This window comes from Chaetodon auriga, chromosome 20 (assembly GCF_051107435.1).
Source record: "Chaetodon auriga isolate fChaAug3 chromosome 20, fChaAug3.hap1, whole genome shotgun sequence".
Lineage (NCBI taxonomy): Eukaryota > Metazoa > Chordata > Actinopteri > Chaetodontiformes > Chaetodontidae > Chaetodon > Chaetodon auriga.
Genome location: NC_135093.1, coordinates 8,507,018 through 8,529,506, shown reverse-complemented (window position 1 = coordinate 8,529,506; position 22,489 = coordinate 8,507,018). Strand labels below are relative to the sequence as shown.

The 22,489-nt window shown below is 41.1% G+C and overlaps 1 protein-coding gene across 4 annotated transcripts in view; it reads right to left on the bottom strand.

The window, feature by feature from the left end:
* Positions 1 to 22,489, bottom strand: part of vti1a (vesicle transport through interaction with t-SNAREs 1A) — a 116,270-nt gene that overhangs the window by 80,788 nt on the left and 12,993 nt on the right. For 2 of the 4 annotated variants that reach the window (XM_076760020.1, XM_076760018.1), the window contains exons 4-6: positions 12,456 to 12,533; positions 7,097 to 7,117; positions 948 to 1,032 (exon numbers count right to left, since the gene is read on the bottom strand). In XM_076760020.1, the coding sequence (XP_076616135.1) occupies positions 948 to 1,032; positions 7,097 to 7,117; positions 12,456 to 12,533 (184 nt within the window). The remainder of the gene's footprint in view (positions 1 to 947; positions 1,033 to 7,096; positions 7,118 to 12,455; positions 12,534 to 22,489) is intronic. The other 2 variants (XM_076760019.1, XM_076760021.1) reach the window with 1 other exon arrangement.

Sequence of the window (22,489 nt, the reverse complement as noted above, 5' to 3'; positions counted from 1 at the left end):
GGATCATCTGAGGCATTTGAATCAACATTTTTAAGCACAGAATGTAGATTGTATTTATGAATTTGTGAATGCAAGTTACAGAGAACATCAAAAGCTGGTGGTCTGCGTGCGAACCTTCCTTGACTTGAATTATTAAATCTGTCGATGTCGCACACGCCAGCCACCCCGCGATTATAGTGTAAATTGACAAACTTTTTCAAAACTACAACGGAAGCCACAGAAAGCTGGTTGATACTTCAAGAATGAGCTTTGATACATCTCTGAGGAATACACTCTGCCTCAATAATGTGGTGACTGTCAGGAAGGAAGACAGGAAGAAAAAAAAAATATGCTAACTGGTTAAATCTATTTAAGATCCCAATGAGCTTTTTTCCTATTTTAAGATAAAAACCATCCTTGATAATGAGGGAAAAAAAGGAGTTTGTGTGTGTTTTTTTTGGAAGGTTTATTTAGAAAGTGATATTATGTTTTTTTTCTTCCTTCTGCACTCCTGAATTAAGAACTTCAGGAGGAACGCTGACGTTGTTTATTTTCATAGACCCCCTGTCTGTTTGTGTGAAAAAAAACACACCACCACCCACCCAACACACACGCATACGTAACACACACACACACACAGACACACACACAGCAATGCACGAATTTTCTTCGGGAGCAGAGGAAGGAGAAGCGGCGCCCGATCTGTCGCCTGTGCACCTCTCTCTCTCCCTCCCTGGCTCGCCTTTGATGTGCTCCCGAAAATGTCATCAGGCGTCAAGGAAAGAGGTTTTTTTTTTTTTCGACCCCCTCTCCCCCCCTCCACCCAAACACACACAAACACATATATCCACCCACCTCGCATATGAGCAAGACAATTTGCTGTCGCTCACTCATCCTCACCACTATCTTGAACCCCCGCCCAACACCACCCCACTCCTTCCTAAACCAATCCAAAACAGAATACCTACCAGTTTCTACTGCTATCTGGTAGCCGGCTTCCAGTCTCCGTGATGACCTTTCCAGCTTCTCTGTGTTGTCCAACAGATGCGCTCTCTGCAACAAATGGAGAAAAAAAAAAAAAATGAAGCCAGAGAAACAAACACAAAAAAAAAAAACCTGATTGAGAAGGCTGGGACCCATTTCAAAGAAACACATCAACACTGTCACCTAAACAGACAGACCACATCCACAGCAACAACATAATACAGCCAGGTTGGCAATAACCTTCATGGATGACAATGTGTTATATGCTGATGGAATATCAAGCATATGCATGTTGAGGCTGACAATGTAAGAGGTGCTGCCGCCTCATCTTGGACATAAAAACAAGAACTACTTTGAGGTTCGTTGCCTCCTTGTATTGTTCCACAGCACAGCCGTGTGCTGCACACAGAGAAAAGTTAAGGCAGGGAGGTGGAGCAAATTAAAATAAAATTTTATTTGAAGCTTTCCAGGTAAACGAAAAATCCCGTCCAGGGACAGCTTCCAACTGGAAGAGAAATTCAGGACAAAATCAACATTTAGCCCCTCAGCTGTAGACAGTAAAGCAACATATAAAATGTAAGATTTCTTGAATAATAATAATGTCTAAGCCTTTTCAGAATCATCAGTTTCATAAATGTGTCTCAAATGAACATCGTCGTAGCTGTGCAACATTTCATAATTAGCCTTAACAAAAGCATCACGTTTCTTTTCTGCTTCTTGTTTATCTGCATTAGAGGGCCAAACCAGTATTCATGATGTATGAGTTACTGCATCCCCCCTTGGCTTACTCACAGCTATCAACAATTGACAGGGCTGCCCATTGAAAGCATGGAGTTCACACAGAATATCAAGAAAAGATGCATTTCATAAATAATTAAAGAAGCAATTTGATCATTTTTTTTTCAAAGTGGATGTTTATGGGTATCAAGGTGTTAGGCAGGGCTCGAATAGCATGTGTACACATATCAACTGATAGCTGCTCCTCAGATACCAAGAAAATGAGTGGTTTTTGTTTCGCCTCTATAGCTAAACAATTCATGTCTGACAAGCAAGGCAAGAAGAGATCTGATCTGTTGACTGACGGCCTTGAGTTCCATCTTAGGGGCTCTCATATGTAGGTATCTACTGTTATGTTTTTATTTCATTGAGTTCACATATCCAATTACTGCATCATGTATTAACAGATACACTTAGAAAATATACATACAGTTCTATGGAAAAGGGCATTTATATTAGCTTTTAAATCACTTAAATCTCCATAAAAATGAATAACATGAATAACAAGGAAGCAATGCTACATTTATACAGAGGCTGACATTAACAGCACTATATGTTGATCTATATGTGACAGTTTCTATTGTTCAATGCAATGTATGCTTTATTTTCCTGAATTAAGTGGAATATGTACGTTACCTGTTCAGAGCTCTCAGAAATGAGTGGGATTTTAGTGACTTTTGTACACATGTTGTGAGTAATTGGTTGAGGCTGTCTGACAATTCCTTAAATGTTTTCCTATGAGGGTCCATCAGGGGACCCTGAATTTCATCTCGACTAACAGCCACAGGTCAATTTGTCAGTGAGTGCTGGGAACCATTTTCAAGAAAGCTGAAAATCTCTTTCTGGAAATACCTGACTTAATATTTTCAACATTACATTTTTGATCATCACTGAACAAAAGACGCTCACTAACTGTGATCTTACTTGCTTTGGTTGTGGTTGCGATAAACTGCCAGAAAATGCCAATATTAGATAATGGCAGTTTTTCCTCTCCACTTCACAAACATGTTACTATGCTTTGGACAGTCATGCAAGTTTTTCTTCAAAAGGATGGTACAGCACAGGGAATACATTACAATTTTCGGGTGTTTCCCAAATGTCTGCATTAAGTTTGATCAGTGTTTCCGACCTTATCTGTTTTTAACACAATTCCCAAGATCTGATAAACTATGTCTCTTATTAAAAGATCCTGGTGTATCACACAGGGGTTAATCAGGCAAGCATCCATTTAATCGTTCTTTGTTTGAAATAATGCCTGGATACTCACCGTAATATTGAAGTTGTTTCATTTTATGCACATTTATTTCATTATCATGGATGCTTCAAGCAGATTTAAATACTGACCAAAAGCTTATGTTGGTGATTGGTGTTGGAAGATTTAGATGTATTTAAAAGATCTAGTAATTTGAATTTTACCTATTGTCTATACAGCATTTCCTTATAAGGTAGTTCATACCATCGTGCAGTCTCTCTCATTGGGCATGGTGTCATCCCAATAAAGTTTACTATTAATCTATGTGTTCAGTTTCAGCCACCTTTCTAACATATAAACTTCAAATGTGCACATGAAGGCCAAACTGAGCTTTCATTAAATCCAAACTGCATTCAGTAGCGAGAATCATAAACAGCATAAACACGGAAGACTTAAATGTTTACCCGAATTTTGTTGGTTTTGATGGCCTTTCTAATATGCTACGTTAAGAAACTGATCAGATGTAACATACTTGACACTCAAAAAACAACCCGACGAATGACAACCGCCTCCTTGACAAGGGTTTATGCCCATCACATGAGCGAAGGGGACAGGGGGAAGAAGTGAAATCTCTAGTTTTGGTTATGCTGTCAAAATGTGTACCAGCTAATCACTCAGAGGAAATGAAAAACGTGGAGGGGAAAAAAAAAAAAAAAAAAGTCAACGACACACTTTTCAAAGTTTGACAATAAGAGGGATGGGAAAAGAGCAGGGAGGAGAAAACTCCCTCTGAACTCTTTTCTTTCCCTCGCTTCCTTTTTCTTCACGCCGCTGACAGATGTCATTTAAAATTGCAGAGATACTTTTTAATAGTTAAAGGGAGGGCAGGGGGAGGATGGAGTGATAGGAAAATGGGTGGGTGGTAAAATGGGCTGCTGGCAGGAGGAGAGCGATGAGGAGACGGTGAGTAGGACAGGATGCAAGGTGTGGTGTGTTTTTGGTGAAGGGTGTGGTAGGGGACTCGGGGAGGGGTTACATGGGTGTGGAGCTGGTAGTGGCACTGGCAGAGATGGTGGCAGTGCGCACATGGGAGAAAATGGATACCAAGCTTGGGCTATAATGAGCCCCTATGGATCAGAGGGGACGTATTGACATGCAATGCTTAAGCTAATACACCTAGACCATGGCTGCAGTGCCTGTGTGTGCCTGGGAGCATGAGGCAACCAGGGATACTGACAGAGTAGCGCACTCCCCCGGTTCTTCAAAGAGCTCAAGTGATTAGTATGTTATCATTACCATTCGAAACGTGATTTTCCTATTCCCTCTCGGCAAAGGTGACACGTCTCGGGGAGACGGCCGGCAGACTCACTGCGATGGAAAGCCACTTCAAAGCTTTCTCCTCCTGAATCTCTCTCTCTCTCTCTCTCCCTCGTTCTGTCTTCTTTTAGGGCCGGGGGGAGGGGAGGGGAGGGTGAATGTGGGTGGGTGGGTGCGTGAGGTGGGAGCGGGGGTGCTGGGGGGTAGTGGTGGCAGTGGCGGTGTATATGTGTGTGTGATCATTAGAATAATGCGCCCAGAGTTTGACGGTGACAGAACCTGAAGGAAAGGGTGAGAGTTCAGCCACTAAGAATCCAGTAATGGCACACCGCGATGGCCATAATAGAACAATCCAGCCATGGACACAGGAAGACACCATGGAAAATAATGACAAGGAGCGTGTACAATTAAAACTAAACATCCTACAGCATGTAGTCACAGTCGAGCCTGATGGAGAGATTATATGTCTACAAACTTAATCTAAAACGAGGTGACTTACCTCCCAGAGAAGCAATTTTGTTCCAATATACGAATGTCACATGACAACCATAAAAATGCACCAATGTACTCAGCTACAGTTTTATTCTGCAGTTTGCAAGCAAAATCCAAGACATACTTGTCAGCATTTTTGGCAAAGGAAATGCAAAGTGGCTGCCAGCCCCTACTGCGCTACAACGCCCCATATCAAGGCTTGACCCCTGTGGTTCTGACATAACAATCAAAAAACCCTTAGAATAAGGCAAAGACACTCACACCCTAACACCTATTCAAGCTCAAATACTAGTTTTCTGCTGTTAATCTACTTTAGAAAAACTAAGGATCTCACCAAAATCATATCTGATCGTCTCACGGAGCGTTCTAGCAAAGGATTTAAATGCAATATATGATAAATATTGTGCATCTCTGAGTGCACTGATGCACCCCCCCACCACCACCACCACCACCCTTTCTGTCTATGCATGTATGCCTTTTCATCTGACACCTACATTTTGAACAAAGATCTTCTTAGGAACCATGAAAATGGTGTTTTTTTGTTGTGCTTTTTTGCGTCAAGCAACACTCTTCAGTTGTAAGTTATTAACAGGGAGCCCCAGAACAATGCAGCTGTAGCTCAAAAGAAATCTCTCCCCTCTTCTTTCGCTCTCCTGCCTTTTTTCAATATCAAACACAGGCGGTTACTATCACCATTTTCCAAAGTTCAGATGATTTCCTTATTATTTCAATAAGGGTGGGGGAGAGTCAAAGTGAATAATGATGACAGCTGTGATTCAGACTGACTGTGTGATCTTCTGTGCCGTTTGTTTGGGACTTGTAAGACGAGGAATTACAAGTGTCAAACAGCTGTGAATATGGGTGCTAAATATTTAAACATGTTTTTCAGCTGAAGAAAAAAAAAGTATAGTTTTTTTAAAAGCAAGGCTTAAGTGTGTATAAGCTGTACCAGCCTTTGATTCAAATGCAGGAAGAGCGGAAGGGTAAAAGACTGCAATGGAGAAGTGCAATGGCGAAGAGGGCGCAGAATCAAGCCCGATTACACAGATTGGGCCATTCTAAAGGGGTAGACAAGTGAGGCAACCCAAGACGTCTTCTCAACCTCAGGCTGGAGGAAATGCACAAAAAGTGTGGGAAGAAGAAGGGAAAACAAAAGTACAGCTAAATGAAAGAAAAATGCGTGATAACATGGCACCTGGGCCAGGTTGGCACTCTGAATTATGGATAGGTGTGAATGGTGAGGCTTTTGATAGGAACTGAATTAGCCCCCTTCAGGAGAAGCCCTCTTGATCATAGCCGCACTCAAAGGCACATTTAACAACACACTGTAAGAACACCTGCAAATACAACTTCAGTCACGCTTCAAAAGACACCCAACAGAAACAAAGCCTTCCTCGATGAGAGAGGTAAATACACCTTCTCTAAAACAGGATTTTCACCAGTAATAATTGAAATTACTGTTAATTATTAATACAATGATTGGAAAGTGTGGATGTGAAACACGATAAATGGACGGGTTGTCATGGCAGTCCAATATTACTTTTGCTTCAATTAGTTTTGTTGAACTGACAGACAAATTTAATTTACAAAGTTCATTTGTATTTAACCATGAGTGGAGCCGCTCATTTAGAGAATCACTATTAAAGTTACAGCTTATACAGATACTACAACAAAACTTCTAGAAAGCACGATTTTATTCCAACATCAGTGCCTTTCCTTTAGAGAGAAGAGCAGTGGAGAGAGTAACGCAGACTGTTGCTAATGGACCTAGACACAGGAAAAGTTCGTCAATCATCAAGGCCCATTAGCTAAGGTTCGTACTTGGTCAAAGTTGATTCCCCAAACCTTGTGACAGCATTCCTAGTTTGGTAAGCCAAACAACAACTACCCTACATACAGTCTGTCATCATGTACAGCCTTCAACACACATCATATCACTAAGGATAACCTCAATCCAATTTATTAATAAGGCAGAAAGCAGCTAATCTGGCCCCATTCAAGAAAATTAAGGGATACAAGCAGCAGTTCCCTCTTGAAACTAAAAAGTTGCTAAAGTTCTGTTGGACAAAGCGACTCTAAGCCTTGCTTCATTTCCCAATATTTGTCTTCAAAAAGGCGTATCAGAAATAATATCTTATCTTCACTTTCTGATATTTAAGGTGGGGTAAACTGGAGAAACTGGCCTTCGGTGAATTCATTATCTTTGGCTTGGCCTGTAAGCTGTTCAATCAGGCATGCAAAAAAAAAAAGAAAAAAAGAACGACCTGATTTTAATTTTCTACAGGAGAGAGGAGGGCAAATTGAAATTACAGTGGGAAAGCAGAATTTAGATTGTCAGAGCAGAGAAGCACTTACCTCTTCACGTAACTTTATCAACTGCATCATGAGAGCAGGAGAGGGAAGAGAGAAAGATGGAGAGAGTGAAGGAGAGATAAAAAAAAAAAAGGCAGAAAAACATGGCAGGAGGAAGATCAGTCATGTGGCTGGGTACAGAATTAACCTTGACGATTCATCCGTTTGCATGTTTAGCATTTGGAAATCACAAGACAAACACATTAAACGAAGCTAAACACACCGCTCGGGCTGACTTTTTTTGAACAAACAAAGATCAAGTCCTGGTGCTGTCACATTAAACAAAGAGTGGGAATGGATCGCTCGACTTGCAGTATCAACTAACATTATCAAGCAAGTCAAATCACAAAAGCTGATATAGCAAGAGGAAATGGGAAAAAAATAGAGTAAACCGTAGTCTGCACAGTTATAATTTTGAACGTGGAGGAAACGTATTTTGCATCTGTCATTTCGCTGAATTCTCTGGAAAAGCTTAAAAAGAAATGTGTGCCCTTTGGAACCGAGTTGGAGAAATGCTGAGCCACTCCATTTGTACCACTGTTTATCAGTGCTGATATGCTGTCAATATTTCATGTAGCCTATGCATCTCAGCGAAGGTGCATGCTGTTTAGGTTATGGGGGAAAGCCATGTGATTCTACCATTGTACATATATACAGTGCAGCTTATTATTGGGACAGCCACAGATCATGAAAAATGAATCTTAGCATAGCTATACATTTTTGATGAAAGAGAATAGCAAATTTAAAGTGAAGTAAATAAGAAATGCTACTCCCTGTCCTGGAAAACCTTGCATCTCTGACAACGAATCAGACGTCTGAGCAAGGGCAACAATCCCCTTTTGCTGTTAATTATGCCAAATCACAATTAAAAAAGGTTGCTTCCCTCGCCTGTTCTTAAGTGAGGGGAAGGAAAGGGAAGGCTGGGGCTTATCGTGGGAAAGCAACACGTTTGGAGGAAAAAGGGGATGGACAAATTTCTTGATTCACGAGCCTTTTTGGAGGTGATTTGTTTTTTTTAAATCCACATTTCTTGGCCAACATTAAAGGTTAGCAGATCTTAAGGGAGGCTCAGGGCCAGTATTGCTTGTGCTGTTTATTTTGAATTTTGTGAGTCTGGAATAATTTTGGACCATATGAAAGAGAGAGTTCTTAGATCTTGAATTACAAACTTGATTACTAACTTTAAGGTTAAAAAAAAAAAATACAGCTGGGAGAGGGGTCAGAAAATCTTTGTGTTCAAATAATTGAAAACAACTGACGAAGAGGAGAAAAGGAAGCTCCTTCTCTCTGCTCTTATGACCAGAATAAATCAGAGAACTAACATTTAACATTTGCATCTATTCACCGAAATCCTGAAGAACAATAAACAATACTGCACTGCATACATTTGTCTCCTCTATTTATATTACACCACTAGAACACACTCAAAGAAATTTGTCATCTAATAATAAATTCAGGCGGAATCTATACTATATAAAACACACACAAAAATATCAGGCACTTCATACATTACGATCTTGCATTTGTCACAGAAGCATCTCAGAAATAGTCCCTGCATCCCTTTTGTTTTTTTCCACCAATCACAAAACATGACGGTTCACATATTGCAGATATAAAAATATTGCCAATATCTGTAATGTGGGAGGTAAACAACTATAATTGCATGTTTTTCTAAAGAGCTTTCCTTTCCTTGAAAACGTCGGCAGTAACAAGACGCACTTAAGAGTGGAAACTGTCTTTTCTAACTTAAGCAGCAGCTCCCCACTAAGAATGCATTATTGAAGAGGCCAAAGTTTAAAACTACACTGTGGATGTGGTTATTTGGGGCTTGAAAAACCCCAGCAGATCCTGCGATCCCTCACGCCAGCTCTGCCATCAGTCAATGGCTACCAAACAAAACTTGTTCTAGCTCATTTGTGCTGCCTGACTGATTGCAAGTCCTCGTGGAGGATTTGTTAAAACCATACGAGGGGCATGTTGAGCTGTGTTTCTTGTTTCTTCCTGTTTAGCTTTATTTTTCTTTGGCATCCATTCTGTAGTCCGGCCAACGATGCTCGCGTTGCTCATGAGATACAGAGCAGTAAATACAAAATATTGTAAATGTTATAATTACTCCTGCATGAGCGCCTTTCCTTGTGTTTTTGTGATGCCAGCCAGTATTCAAAATTGCACTGCTGCAATTTTTCTGTTATGATAATCAGCAATTTTTTTTCAAACAAAAGATTTTTTTTTATCCAATACGGAATTCGATACAAGTGGTAATCTGCTTCCTTTGTAGCCTGTAAAATCTGGTCCATGCCGGCTCAAACCAGCACAATCTCTTGTGGCCAAGCCTTCTGCTGTGACTGAAATCGAAACTATTCCGTATAGTGTTCGTGTGTGAAAAATGTGTGTGCATTTGCTGCTTTGTGTGTGGCGTCTGTGTGTGTGTGTGTGTGTGTGTGTGTGTGTGTGTGCGCGCGCACCAACATTTGTGCGTGTGTTGCATGCAGAGGAAACAGAAAGAAAAAATGTGCAATAGTAGCCTACCACATTATTAAAAAAACGAGCGATAGTGCCAATTCAGTCTCTGTCCGCATACAGATAACGAATAAATGCCGAACTCTATTAAATCGTCCTTTAGCCATTATCGCAGGGCCAACACGCCATTTTCAGAACTTATGACGGTTCCCTATTTACTTAGCTATAAATCCTTGCCATGTAACCAACAGATTTGTGACTGGTAATGATCTGCTCAGCCAGGGCTATATGAAATGATCCTGACCTCTTTCAGATCGTCAGGAATTAAATTGACCGACTTGCCCCGGCCCCCACCATCTTTTCCCCTCTCCTATCACCGCCGTCTCGTTAGATAAAAAACCCTGAAGTTCCGAGTACTCCACTCACAGCAAGACCAAGACAAGTATTATCTCCACAAGTTTTAAAATTAAAATGAGGTAAACGCGGCACCTGGGAGAAAAAGGGGAAATGTACAGCATCTATTTACTTTGCCTTTGCCCCGAGCCTGAACTCTTTCTGAGGCTTTCGCTGTGTTTTAGATATGTTGTATAATTACAATTTTAAAGTTTCACATCAGACATTATTATTGCAAATTACTACTGTGTTTTTCCATAATTCAACAACTTATCCTGCACGTTTTAAACATCTTAAGGTTTTGAGTCCTGGTGATATTTTTTGCAAAACAGGATTTGGGCAAAAAAAATAAAATGAAGACCTGCATCAGAAAAGGAATGTGTCACTTTCTAGAGCTTCTATTTTTTAAGTGCATCGTGTTTGGCCTGAATTCCCAAAGATAAATATGTGTTATAGCTTTCTAACAGATCTTCTGATTTTATTTATGTAATTTAACATTTAATAATGTAAATGATTATGTTTATGTGAACTGAGAATTAAGACTGAAGCTGTGGGTAGTTCACAGACGTCACATTCTGCTTCCTCTATTTGTGTGCATGCATGGATTAAAGAAGCACAACATTTGACTGTTTTTCATTTAGTAATACAATACTTTGACGTAAAAGAAATTCAAATTAATTTGATAAATACTGTCAAGAATAATAATCAATTTTTAAAACAATAATTACAGCAATAAAACTACAATTTCAAAAAAAATCTTAATATACACGTATAGCATCATCCCATAATATCAATTCTAAACTTATTTATTCTCCAACAATTTTCTTTGAGATGAGTAAATTCTAGAGCCATAAAATGACTCTAAATATTATTAATATAAATATTTGTAGATGAATTTTTAATGAAAGGAAAATAAGGTTTGAAATGAAATGTGAGACTTGTTTTTTTTTTTTAGCTTTTCCTTGACAGTATTCTGATAGAACTCATCAGTGTCTCAAACGTGACATTTCTGACAGCAAATCTTCTACCAACTTGTGCATAAAATGTCAGAGTCACTTTTGTGTCTCACTAATTTGCCAGGAATATGCATTTCAATTACACATCGTGGCTCCAGATACATATGTTTCTAAGATGTGCAGTTCATGGGTCATCATTGAAATGGTAATAGGGAAATGTTCAAAAAAAGCCAGACAACTTTATTTAGCTTTGCTTAGCTGTGAATCATCTAAATATACTCACATAAAGCACTGTGGGACTAAATGTGCAAATATGCATTCGAGTATTCTTCTTTGTCTTTTTTCTTTTTTGAGCGTGCACATTTGCAAATGCAAAGTATTTATTTGCATGTGAGCGTGTGTGACTGTGTGTGCCTTGAGACACAGTAACCCCTCCAAGTTGACAGCCGATTCTAAAGGCAATATATAATTAGTCAAAAGACGTTTGGTCACAGTTGAGAGTGGCTGCGTATGAGTGGCAGCTGTGCAGGTGAGCAATAGGTAAGTGCGTCTTAAATGTTAAAACGCTGTTTGCTGAATCCGTTGATGTATCGCTGTTTTGATGCGGTTCTACATTTATTCAAAACAGTCTATTCAAAACAGCTTAAGTTTAAAATAACATGTGGCGTACTTTGGCCAATTAAGATCACAATTCAAGATAATTGTTTTCCTTCTTCATTGCCACTTTCATAACTGCTGTGAATGAATCTTTTGTAGACATTGCTGACAATGAATGAAAATTGTTAATGTGGTCTTTATCTGTTGTTTATATGCCTCAAATTCAACAGGCTGAACGGATATTCAAACAAAACGTCAGTCATCATCTTTTAAAAAATAATAAAGCAATTGTGAATTTGTTGATAGATAATAGATCAAAACCATTAAGCAGTCAAATAGAATTTGAGATTTTTGATTAAAGGCTGATATCAAATACTAAACACAATTATTTAGGGATCATTTCTATCGAGTCCCGTGCAAAAATATTTCTGTGATTTCGTTTTTCTATCAGTTGTCAACAATATGAGAACCCGCACTCTTTTGAGTATCTGCACTGTGCAGGTTCGCCACCCTTGGAGTTTAAAGAAAGACCAGAGAACACGATTTAGCAATTCTGCGTGTGCACGTATGTCTGTGTATGTGTGTGGAACTTGATGGAGGATGGAGGATCTATTATTGGCCTAAGTCCACACCCGGCTGGAGAACAGCTGTGGGACGGTTGGAGTGGGGAGGCCGGGTTTTTGGATTGAAATTTGCGTTGAATTGTGTGTTTACGTGTGCGTGTGTGTGTGTGTGTGCGTCGGTCACAATCTGGCTTTAGCCAGACACTGGTCCCATGCCCTGAGCCCACTCACTGGCAGCCCAGCTTTGCATTAAACAGTGTTCCTTCCGCATGACTTGGTGACAATACTGTGGTTTCAGCTCTCGATGGCCCCTATGAGGGGCCCACCTCCTCACCCTGGGGGCCAGTCAGCCACCCACACTGGTGTCGTTTGGGCCCCTGATTAGCACCTCACCTGGTTCTCTGAGGAGCTGGCGTCATCTCCCAGGAGCTCGTTGCGCACCTCATCACTGTAGGCAATGCGTGACCTTTTCTGCAGGGGGAGGAGGATGAGGAAGAAGGACAAAAAGAAGAAGATAAGGGAGAAACAGAGGAGAGCAAAAAGAGAAAACAAGTGGGGAAATATGGCTTAGTACTGTTGTTGATGCAAAAACACAACAGGCATTCCTTAAGCACGAGAGCCCCCTAATGGAACTGGGTGACAAGTCATACACATGCAGGTTGTGCGTATGTCTGAGAGTGTGTCTCTGTGTGGATGTGTACCCCTACAACACATGTACTGAAAACAAGCACGTCTAGGTTTGTGCCCGTGACTCCCCTCCAAGGTGATCTACTGTACCTAGTGCACTTGTGGCACAGAAGTGGTGGCAAAGAGCCCCCCCACCACCTTGCCCACTTAAACAAATATAAGTTGAGGGATGAAAAAACTCATCTTGTGTGCGTGGAGAGGCTGTGGAACAGGGGGACAGGGGAGAGGGCCAGGGAGATGTATTATGAGGAAGTATCACTTGTCAGCGCTAAATCTTTTCTGGGGGCTGTCACCGCTGTCATCCCAGTGCAGTGGCAGGCTCTGTGATAACACCAATGCTGAGACTCAGACAGGGAATAATTCATCACCCATTGGCGGCCCATCGGATTTGGGGTTGCCTCTCTCACACACACACACAAACCCTCTCTCACTCTCTTTCTCTGTCTCCAGATAGGCTAGAATAAGAGGGAATGCCATGTCCAAAAAAAAAAAAAAAAAAAAAAGACAAACACTCAGATACACACATTTCATGCACACTTCAGAGTGTGCCACCTCCGATTGTCGAAGAGTGGGCTGCCGTTGTACCGCTTGTTTACAGACGCCCGACCCATGGAAAAACAGCCTCTTGGCATGCCCTCTAAACTAAATACACACCAGCAGCAGACACAGAAAGTGTTTACTAAGCCTCCCTCGCTTTCTCTCCCTGCCTTGACAGGGTTTCTAGGTGGGCTGCAGGAGGTGGGCAAAATCAAAGACACACACCAGCATAAGAATGAAAATATCACTTTTTCTCAACACGAATTCTTTCTATTCTCTATATTTACTTAGTTCTTGACTCTAAATAAATAAAACAAAGTAACCGAATGAGTGGAGGAACACCAATTACCTGGTGGGGACATTTCTTTCCTCAAATACAGTATCCTTTCCCAGTATCTTTCTATTATCAGTAAAAGTTTGAAGGAGCTATTGTACTCAGTACTTTGATGCTACCTTCCATAAGAAAAGCACAAATCAAACTTGAAACGGCCAATTCTGACCTCAAGAGTGATGATATCAAGTTCCTTGATTGAAATAACTTTGGAACCAATCACAATCGAGCCAGTTGATTTTTTTTTTTTTTATTTGTCTCTCCTCATAATCTGGAGCACTGAGTGGAAAGTCATGGCTGATGTGATTTGGTTGTTATTATCGTGATGGTGAGGGCCACAGTTCTCTGGAGTAATTACTGACTAGACGGAGGCCTGATTGACCCGGACCACAAAACCCATTAGATAAAGAGCGCACCCAAACAATACTCAACCGCAGGGACCTAAGCTAACCACAGAACGCCTACTGTGGGGAAAAGAGAAGAACGGCAGCACCGACTCAAATAAAACACAACCCCCCCCCCCCCCCCCCCCATCCCACCCACACACACACACACACACACACACACACACACACACACACACACACACACACACACTCTCTCTCTCACAGGAGCACTATGTCAAAATGTGCTATTCAAGATGTTTTTGCAATTGTTTTGTGATCGTGCCATGAACCACTGGGTCAATTGTTAACTTTTAAGTTTGTGATAATTGTTGCCACTCTCAATTATGTGAGAGCAAATTCCAAGATATCTCGAAAAACTAGGTAAAATGTCACACACGTAATCCTCTTTTGATTAAAATCAATAAGAGACGTGGCGCTCTATGGCAAATATAAGTGACAAACATAGATAATACTCACCACTTTATTCTTTCTTCAAATGTCTGCAGACAAAAGTATATTACAAATAATTAAGGAGTTCCTATTTTGTCTGAAAATCAAATCTAAAAATCGAATTAATGCTTATGCTGTTTTTTCATTTCAATTCTCATGTCTAAAACGTCTCCTTTTAAGCCACATCTCTGGTGCAGGGGTAAATAAGCGGTCACTGTGCTTCACTCAGGACGATAAAAGGAATTTCAGATTTGACTAAAACCAGAAAGACAATAAGCATCAATTTGAAGACGGCATGTACACTTGTACACAAGGAACACACACACACACACACACACACACACACACACACACACACACACACACATATTTGTTGCCAGGAAAACACCCACATATTCCATTTAAGTCGAGTTTCATCTTAAAGAGCTGCAGTGCAACTTAGGGGGAAAGACGACTTCACCAGTAATTGAGACGAGGAAGCCTGGGAGAAGCATTGATTTGAATGTTAAGGCTTACGTCGCCTTCAAACCATATGCAGGGTTTTTTGGTATTTCTAAATAGCTGTCTGTTACAGATGAATGTATGAAGCGTTTCTGCAATGAGAACAGTGTAGATAACAAAGAAAGTATAAAGAATGGAAAATGTCATTGAAATGAAAGTGTTGCCGCTACTTCCCCTGTACCTACAGTATACACTCCAGTTTTTGGATTCCCCTCTGGAAAACAACAGATTCCTGAGTGATTACTGCCTTCCCATTTGATGTCAAACATAAACAGCAGTGCAAGACTGACTGCTTAATACAGTAGCAGATTTTGATTATAAGTTAGGGTGTTAAGAAAAAATTGCTAAGTGGCAACAGGATCACTCTTGAGGTCAGGACAGCAGATACCAGAGACCTGTTCCTGTAGAATCTTCCATTCTATAAAGAAAATACACTGAATCTCTCTCATTTTAGTTACAGTATGTTAAGACTGAGCCCCGCGTCTTCAGACAAAACCCACTAATCAGGCTTTGTAATCTAAAAAAGAATGAGCGCTTTCAGAAGATACCTTATTGCTCAGAAAAGGAAAAAAAAGGAGCTTTTTTTAATCCTTTTGAAAGGTCTGTCTTTTGTCACTTTTTTAATCTTGGGTGAGAATTTGCTTCTATTCCCGGAAGCACACAAGAGAAGTACAAAGGTACATCTTAACTTTATGCAAAGTGGCCTGCCTTGAAAAAGTCTACACATCCCGTCAAATGCAGCGATGGAGGTGCTGGTGTCCTGTCAAAAACACACGTTTTGCCTCTGTTGACATGGATAGCAAAGGAAAAGAACTATCCTTCTTTACCCATCAAAATGTAATTACATATGCATGCATAACAATTCATATCAGATATGCTAATCAGGCCAGCATAATCCTCTGAGCAGCAAATGATATTTATTTAATTATAGCAAATACATGGATCCGTCCTTTGTGTGCAATTTCTTTCTAGTGTATGGGCATGCATGTGTATATATTTTCTAAATTAACATGATGATTTTTAAGTTCCACCACAGTCCTGAGAGAAGCAAATCTTAAAACATCTGTTTCCAGAAAGTGTATCAATAATTGCCAAACAATGACTTTTCCTAATTTCAAGCAGTCAACAATAACTGTGATGTGAAAGAAAAGTTCCCTAACTACAAAAAAAATTACGATAATTAGAATCAAATAAAGTGAGATTTATATACACATTTCAATGCCCTCCAACTCTCCTCTTTGCTTTTTGCCCAGTGCCACGAGTGATACAAGGACAAGCGCAAATTACTGCGGCGCCTGGAAAGCTGAAAAATGTAAACAGTTCATTATATGGGAAATAAAAGGCGTAAAAATACCCAGGGGCAGAGTGTAATGAGGGGCCCTGAAGTTCCTCTGCAGATGCTTTTTCCTCCACTTTCCCAAGCTTTTCCTTTTTGCCCTGTACACACGGCTGGCGGCATAGCATGAAGAGTAATTAACCATATTCAATTTACAATACTATGTTCCATTACAGGCTTTTTCACCAGTAGGAGAGTGGCAGGGAATTTCCAAATTTAGACCTAATAACACTTATGTCCTGCTCCGTGTGCTTGTCTGAAACTAACGTTTAAACTTTTATTTTGCTCACGGTCAGAGCTGCTCCATCAAAACCACCAGTTTGAAAATAACTATAAGGCGGGCACAAAACGTAGAATATCCTTTAATATGGTGTAAAAAACTGAAAAGTACAAAACGTCTAAAGTCAGCAATGACATGACAATAAAGTGGAGTAATAAAATGTTTCTATGTTCTCGAGAATGTGTGCCAAACTCAAAGGTTATCTATATCACTTCCTTTCCTCCCCCTGCTGTGATATTTTCCCAGGTGATGTGTGGACCAGCGGCAGCAGGTCCCACTCTGCCCCCCCCCCCCCACAAGTGGGGCAGAGGTGGACTGATGCGGCATGGCGTTTAAAGGAAGCCGAGACCTTTAAGCAGGCACAAGTATCACAACAGCATCTTAAATAATGCATCTCTGCTTGGCAGGGGTTTAACACACACACACACACCCGCCACAAAGGAACACACACAAATTGTTGTCTAGCGTCTTCAAGTCTCCTTTAACACAAACAAATCGGGAGAGGTTGTTCAATTAAGTAAGTGTGCTTTTTTAATGCATTTGATATATTATCAGACAAAGGGAAGTAGCGACAATTGGGATTGTCACAGGAGGGTGTCATTTGTGCCTTTGTTTTACTGTGGTCTTTGGTGCCATCGAATCCTCCGCTCCTCACTGTTGTGTGGTTTGTGCGAGTGCGTACGTGTGCACAAGGGCTACTGTATGAACGACAGAGGCTTCTGTGAGCCTTTGCATTCCCGGGGAAAACCTCCTTTAGAGAAAGTACGCGCGCAACATATGTGAACGGTAGCCCGGTGTGTGTTCTCTCCCCTAATAGAAGTGCAGCAGTGGTAGAGAAGCCGGAGCCTTAGATAACAGCATGGGGCCTCTCATTAGCTCACAGGTTGGTGCTTTGGTGGCTTCTACGCAAGCGGCATTGTGTTCCACTTCCATGAAAAACCTGAAGGAGTCTCAGCGAAGGCGATGTCGAAAACACAAATAAAAGGTGACTGATCAACCGAGGCAAGGTAATAAATGAACCCGCGACATATCTAAACAGGTATGAGGTGACAAGAGTTCTTTTTTTGGGGGTGACACAGAGTATCAGCTTCAAAAAGATCTTATGTCACTACAAAAAAAAACAAAAAAAAAAACTGACACGGTCAGTGACGACCGTGAGAAAACTTCTCTTTAACAGCTTAATTCAATAAAAAATGTAATTCCTGTTTTAACATTGTGTCTGTGAAGCAATCATTTTTTAAATATTAGACCACAAGTAAACAGGATTTTATCTCTGGGGGGGAAATACCTAGCCCTTTGCTGGTAAAAGAGTATATTATTCTGATGGGGGTCTTTCATGCTTGTACCTCTGTGATACCGGTGGTGTATTTCCCTGTCAAAGTCATTTCTATTGCTAAGTACAGCCGAGATCAGTCAATAAGCCTAACGACTGTACCCACAAAGCGAGAGGCCGAGAGGCGGCAAGAGAAGGGGGGGGGGGGGTTGCAAGTGAACTCCAAACAAAAGAGCAAATTCGAGGAGGGCTTTGATTGAAGAAGCGCCATATACTTTTTGAAGACCTAGGGATCATCTCTCAATGGTTATTTCTTTAAGGCATGAGGGCCCGATTAAACCCAATATTAAAATATGGAGGCGCTTCTAATGAAAAATCAAAGGCCCTGTTTCCCCTCCCACACCCACATCCTTCCATCTCCCTTTCCCTCCTTCTCCTGCGTTCTGTCAGGTTTTCTCCCTCAGCCCGTGGTTGTGTAGGAGGGGACAGGAAGAAAGACAGAAAGAAAGTATGAAAAGAAAGAAAGAACAAGAGAAGGAAAGAGTGAAAACGGGGAAAGAGGGAGGGTTATAGAGATGAGGGACCTAGGTGCTGGTGGTGCAAAACAGAGACAGACAGCATTGGTTGGAGGAGTAAATCAATAGAGCAGAGCCGTCGGGGAGGCGGGCAGCCAGGGCAAGGAGAGAGGAGAGGAGAGGGGGAACCAGCACAGGGGCTCGGGCTCCGATCACAACGCTGGCTTCTGGCGTGCAGTGGGGAATAAAGTGGGCCTCCCCGGGTCAGCACCAGAGAAAAAGGTGAGATTAGAGGAAAGTGGAGGAGGGATTTTCACAGAGTGAAGGTGGGAGGGGTGGGAGAGGTGGGTGTCGGAGGATGACGAGGAGAGAAAAAGTGTGTGTGGAGGAGGAGGAGGGGGGTGGGGGGGTGTTAGGAGATGTGCATTGCAGGATACCTGGCAAGCCAGGGACCAACCGGCCCATTAGCCTGTGGCTACCTACATATGGTTCACTGAACCCTCTGCTGAGAAGAGCTCCTCTCCTATCAGTCTTCCCATCTTTTTTAAAGAAAGAAATACCTTCACTTTTAACCCTTTCTCTGCTTTGGAAAGAGGTTCACTCCTGACCTCGATTTATGATTCATTTTTGTTTGATGTCTATTCTTGGAGTGTTATCTAAAATTGAAAAATGTAATAAAAAAAAAAAAACCTAGACACAAAGGGAGAGGAGTCGGGCCTGCTGAGCATGTGCGTGTGCGCGTCCGTCAGTGGACATGCACAGAAGACTATCTCCTTCAGTGCTTTGCCTTTTCTTGTAATGTGACCATTGTTGGTGCTGAATAGCCCACTCATTAGCATAAGAATACAGCAGCACATATAGGGACTTAGCCAGATCATTATCTCCATATATTTATGTATACTTTGTTATTTCACTAGCCAGAACACATTCAAATGCTGATGAGGCCAGTAAGGCCCCCCTCCAAAGCCCCTCCAACATGTGCCCTCCTGAACTTACCAATACACTTAGCAGTTTCCTGGGAGTTTGCAGGTTTTGTACTGGAATTTACGACAGGATTTAAAAAAATTGAGGGAAATAATAAACTGAAGGCTACAGAGACGACCTGCTTACACCTCTTTAAGCAGGAGGGAACATGATATAGTCAACCCAGGAATAACTGGTGGAGTTGAACCATTAACAAAAACAATCATCTGCTGCTCATTCTTAGAAAAGTAGCAGTAAATATAATAGGAAAACTGCCAAGTAAAAATGACGTAAATAAAATTAGTTTAATGAGCCATTTGATCATTTGATTGTTTTGTTTTAAATGGGCAACAGATTTTTTTTTTTGTTCCTACTGGGAATTCTTAGCCATTTGAAACAAGCACTTAAAGCAGAGAATGTGTTGTGTGAAACAGATCATTTCTGAATAAAAATGTACAAAGACAAAAATGTACAAAAAGTTTGACAATGCAGAACAAACAAGAGCTCTATGGTGATGAGGGGAACAAAACTAAAGAGTTTAGTCTCACTGCAGGAGTAGGCTGATGCTCTAATGGTGGCCAACCTCTGGGATAATTGAAAAAAAAAAAAAAAAAGTAATTCATCTTCCACAATGTAATTCTGATCAAGGCCACAGTCAGATTCCACTGCAGGCTTCAAAAACAGCAGAGAAAAGGCAAAATTGTTGGTCGCTGAGAGCAAAAACACGATCCCTTTCTTTCTGGCGTGCTCCCTCATTAGAAACACTTAGGATGAGAGGGAGAAACTAAGTTTAATTGTGTGTCTGCATGTGTGTGCGCGAAGGGGGCGCGAGCCGGGGTTAAAACATTTGTAAACACGGAGCCTTAACTATGAAGAAACGCCAGTAAAGATGCAATGTAAAGAATTCTTCCTCTATTTACCCCTTTCCTCACTCTCGCTTTCTCGGTGGCTTACTTATTAAAAAGCAAATGCCACTGCCTAAAATACAGAGGAAAAACACAGACCCAATGATTCATAATATATTTCATAAATACTTCATGAATCCCTTCACCATACTTAAGCCAGTCTGGCAAAAAAAGAAAACATTGTCACCTATTCTAGTACCCGCTTGTCAGCACATCACTGGGGAGTGGGTGTCACATGTCACTTCTGGTTTACACTACTGCGTGGGACAGGCTCGGTGCACGGAAATCGGGGGTAGGACAGAAAGAAGAACAGAAGGAAAAGTGAAAGGGAGGTGGAAAGGGGAGGAGGGGAAGGAGGAGGAAGGGGGTGTTATCATATCATCGCCCCGTGTCTTTATATTTTCCCCCTTATTATCTTTGGCCCCCACTCACTCCAGTCACTCAATCACACAAGCCCTGAGGACAGCGAGGGGACCTGGGAGGGCCTTCACTTCACAGCAGACTCAGCCAGACAAGCGTCTGAAAGCTATACTGATCACTGTCAGTGTGTGTGGAAGTACGGCGACTTTGGAGGGGCCAGGAGAGATAAGCGAGAGAGGAAACGATTGCGTGGAAGGATAACGGCCGAATTTGCACACTGCCAAACAAAACCTGTGCTCCAGGCATAATGCAGATACCCCTTCCATACAGACAAGAGTTAACATAAAGAGACGGAGAGGGAGTAGGGGATGATCTGCTTACAAATTACAGCCTATGTGGTTTCTGGGAGTCGACTGCTGACAAGAACTCATCTTGTTAACGACCGTAAAACTCATAAGGATGACAGTAAAGCAAATGACCCCAAAATTTATTCCCACTTCTCCGTCTGGGATACTCATCTCGACACTTTATCATGTTTGTAAAATGGTTTCTTTGTGAAAATGCACTCGGATTTTCTGTAACTTCGATATCAGGTCTGGTCAAAATAGGGGTAACACCAGTGTAGAGACTCTGCTTTTCCAGAGTGGTTTTAAGTCTTGTCTATAATTCTTCTAGTGGTTATTAACAGTGCCAATAACTTGCATAATTACTTTAAATTGTTAACTTGAAAGTACACTATTAGAGTAGGAGTGGAAAACGGAGTTGAAGATGATGTAGAATCCTCTATTAATGCTTCACTGCCATCACATCTGGTTGACAACACTGTCATGCTATTCATGTCGTGGAGTGCAAATGATGACTACAATTACTTATTAATTATTATTCATAGCGTGGGAATGAACAAAACAACCAGCACATTTCAGAGTAGCAGGTTAGACATAAGTGTCTCATATAATTTAAACATGTAAAACATAACATGTCTATACATTTTTAATCACAAAAAAGTGACAAAAAGAATTGAAAAAGTTCTGCACACGGTGATATTCTAGTTGGTGTTTCACTAAGATTTTTCATGCTAATGAAATATGAGCATGGCACTTCTGGACAACACATCCTTTTGTCCTTATTGTGACGCTGTCCTTCAACCCGGGTTGACCCACTACTGCCATTCCACCATCAAACCAACAAAAAACGGTTTCAACGCGAGTGACAAAAAGGCTAATCCGCAAATGAATCCCATCTTCGTGTCCATAAAGAGGACATGGAAAAGCCTTCGATGCCACAAATCCACAAAGGGCTTGAGGAAGACATACTGTGCACAACAACTTCCAAATGAAAGACATAATTCATAAGTAGAGAAGCAGATCTATTTGTTTACATCTTAAATCTGCACTCAGCTCAGAGGAAATATACAGGAAAAATCCCCATCAATTGAGGGACTCCTTTTAAAACTGGTTACGAGTGATTAGACTTTGGTGTCATTGATGGGTTGTTAAGCAACAAACCATGAAAAGAGTCAATCTGCCTTTGCTCCTCTGTGTTTAATATGAGCAAGTAAGCCAAGGCAACCTAAGGCGATTTAAAGTGTCTAACATCCAACTAATGTTGGTCTGTCATGTTGTCTGTTAGCAGGAGTCACCATGACGAGGACAGGGGGCAAACAACAGGAACCCTTCAAGATGGATTACAACAATGCTAATTTATAATCACTACTAGTGAGGTTCTAGCGTGGGAAGTACAGAAGTCCTAAAATCTCCCATCAAAACCCAAATCTCAACATAATTATCAGCATCTGGTTGAAAAAAATGCCATTTAGGATGCCAGAGCTTCTTAAGACAAATGCACAACTTTCTGATAAATGACTTTGCAAACTCTTATTTCTCCATTTAGGTTGCTAATTGGG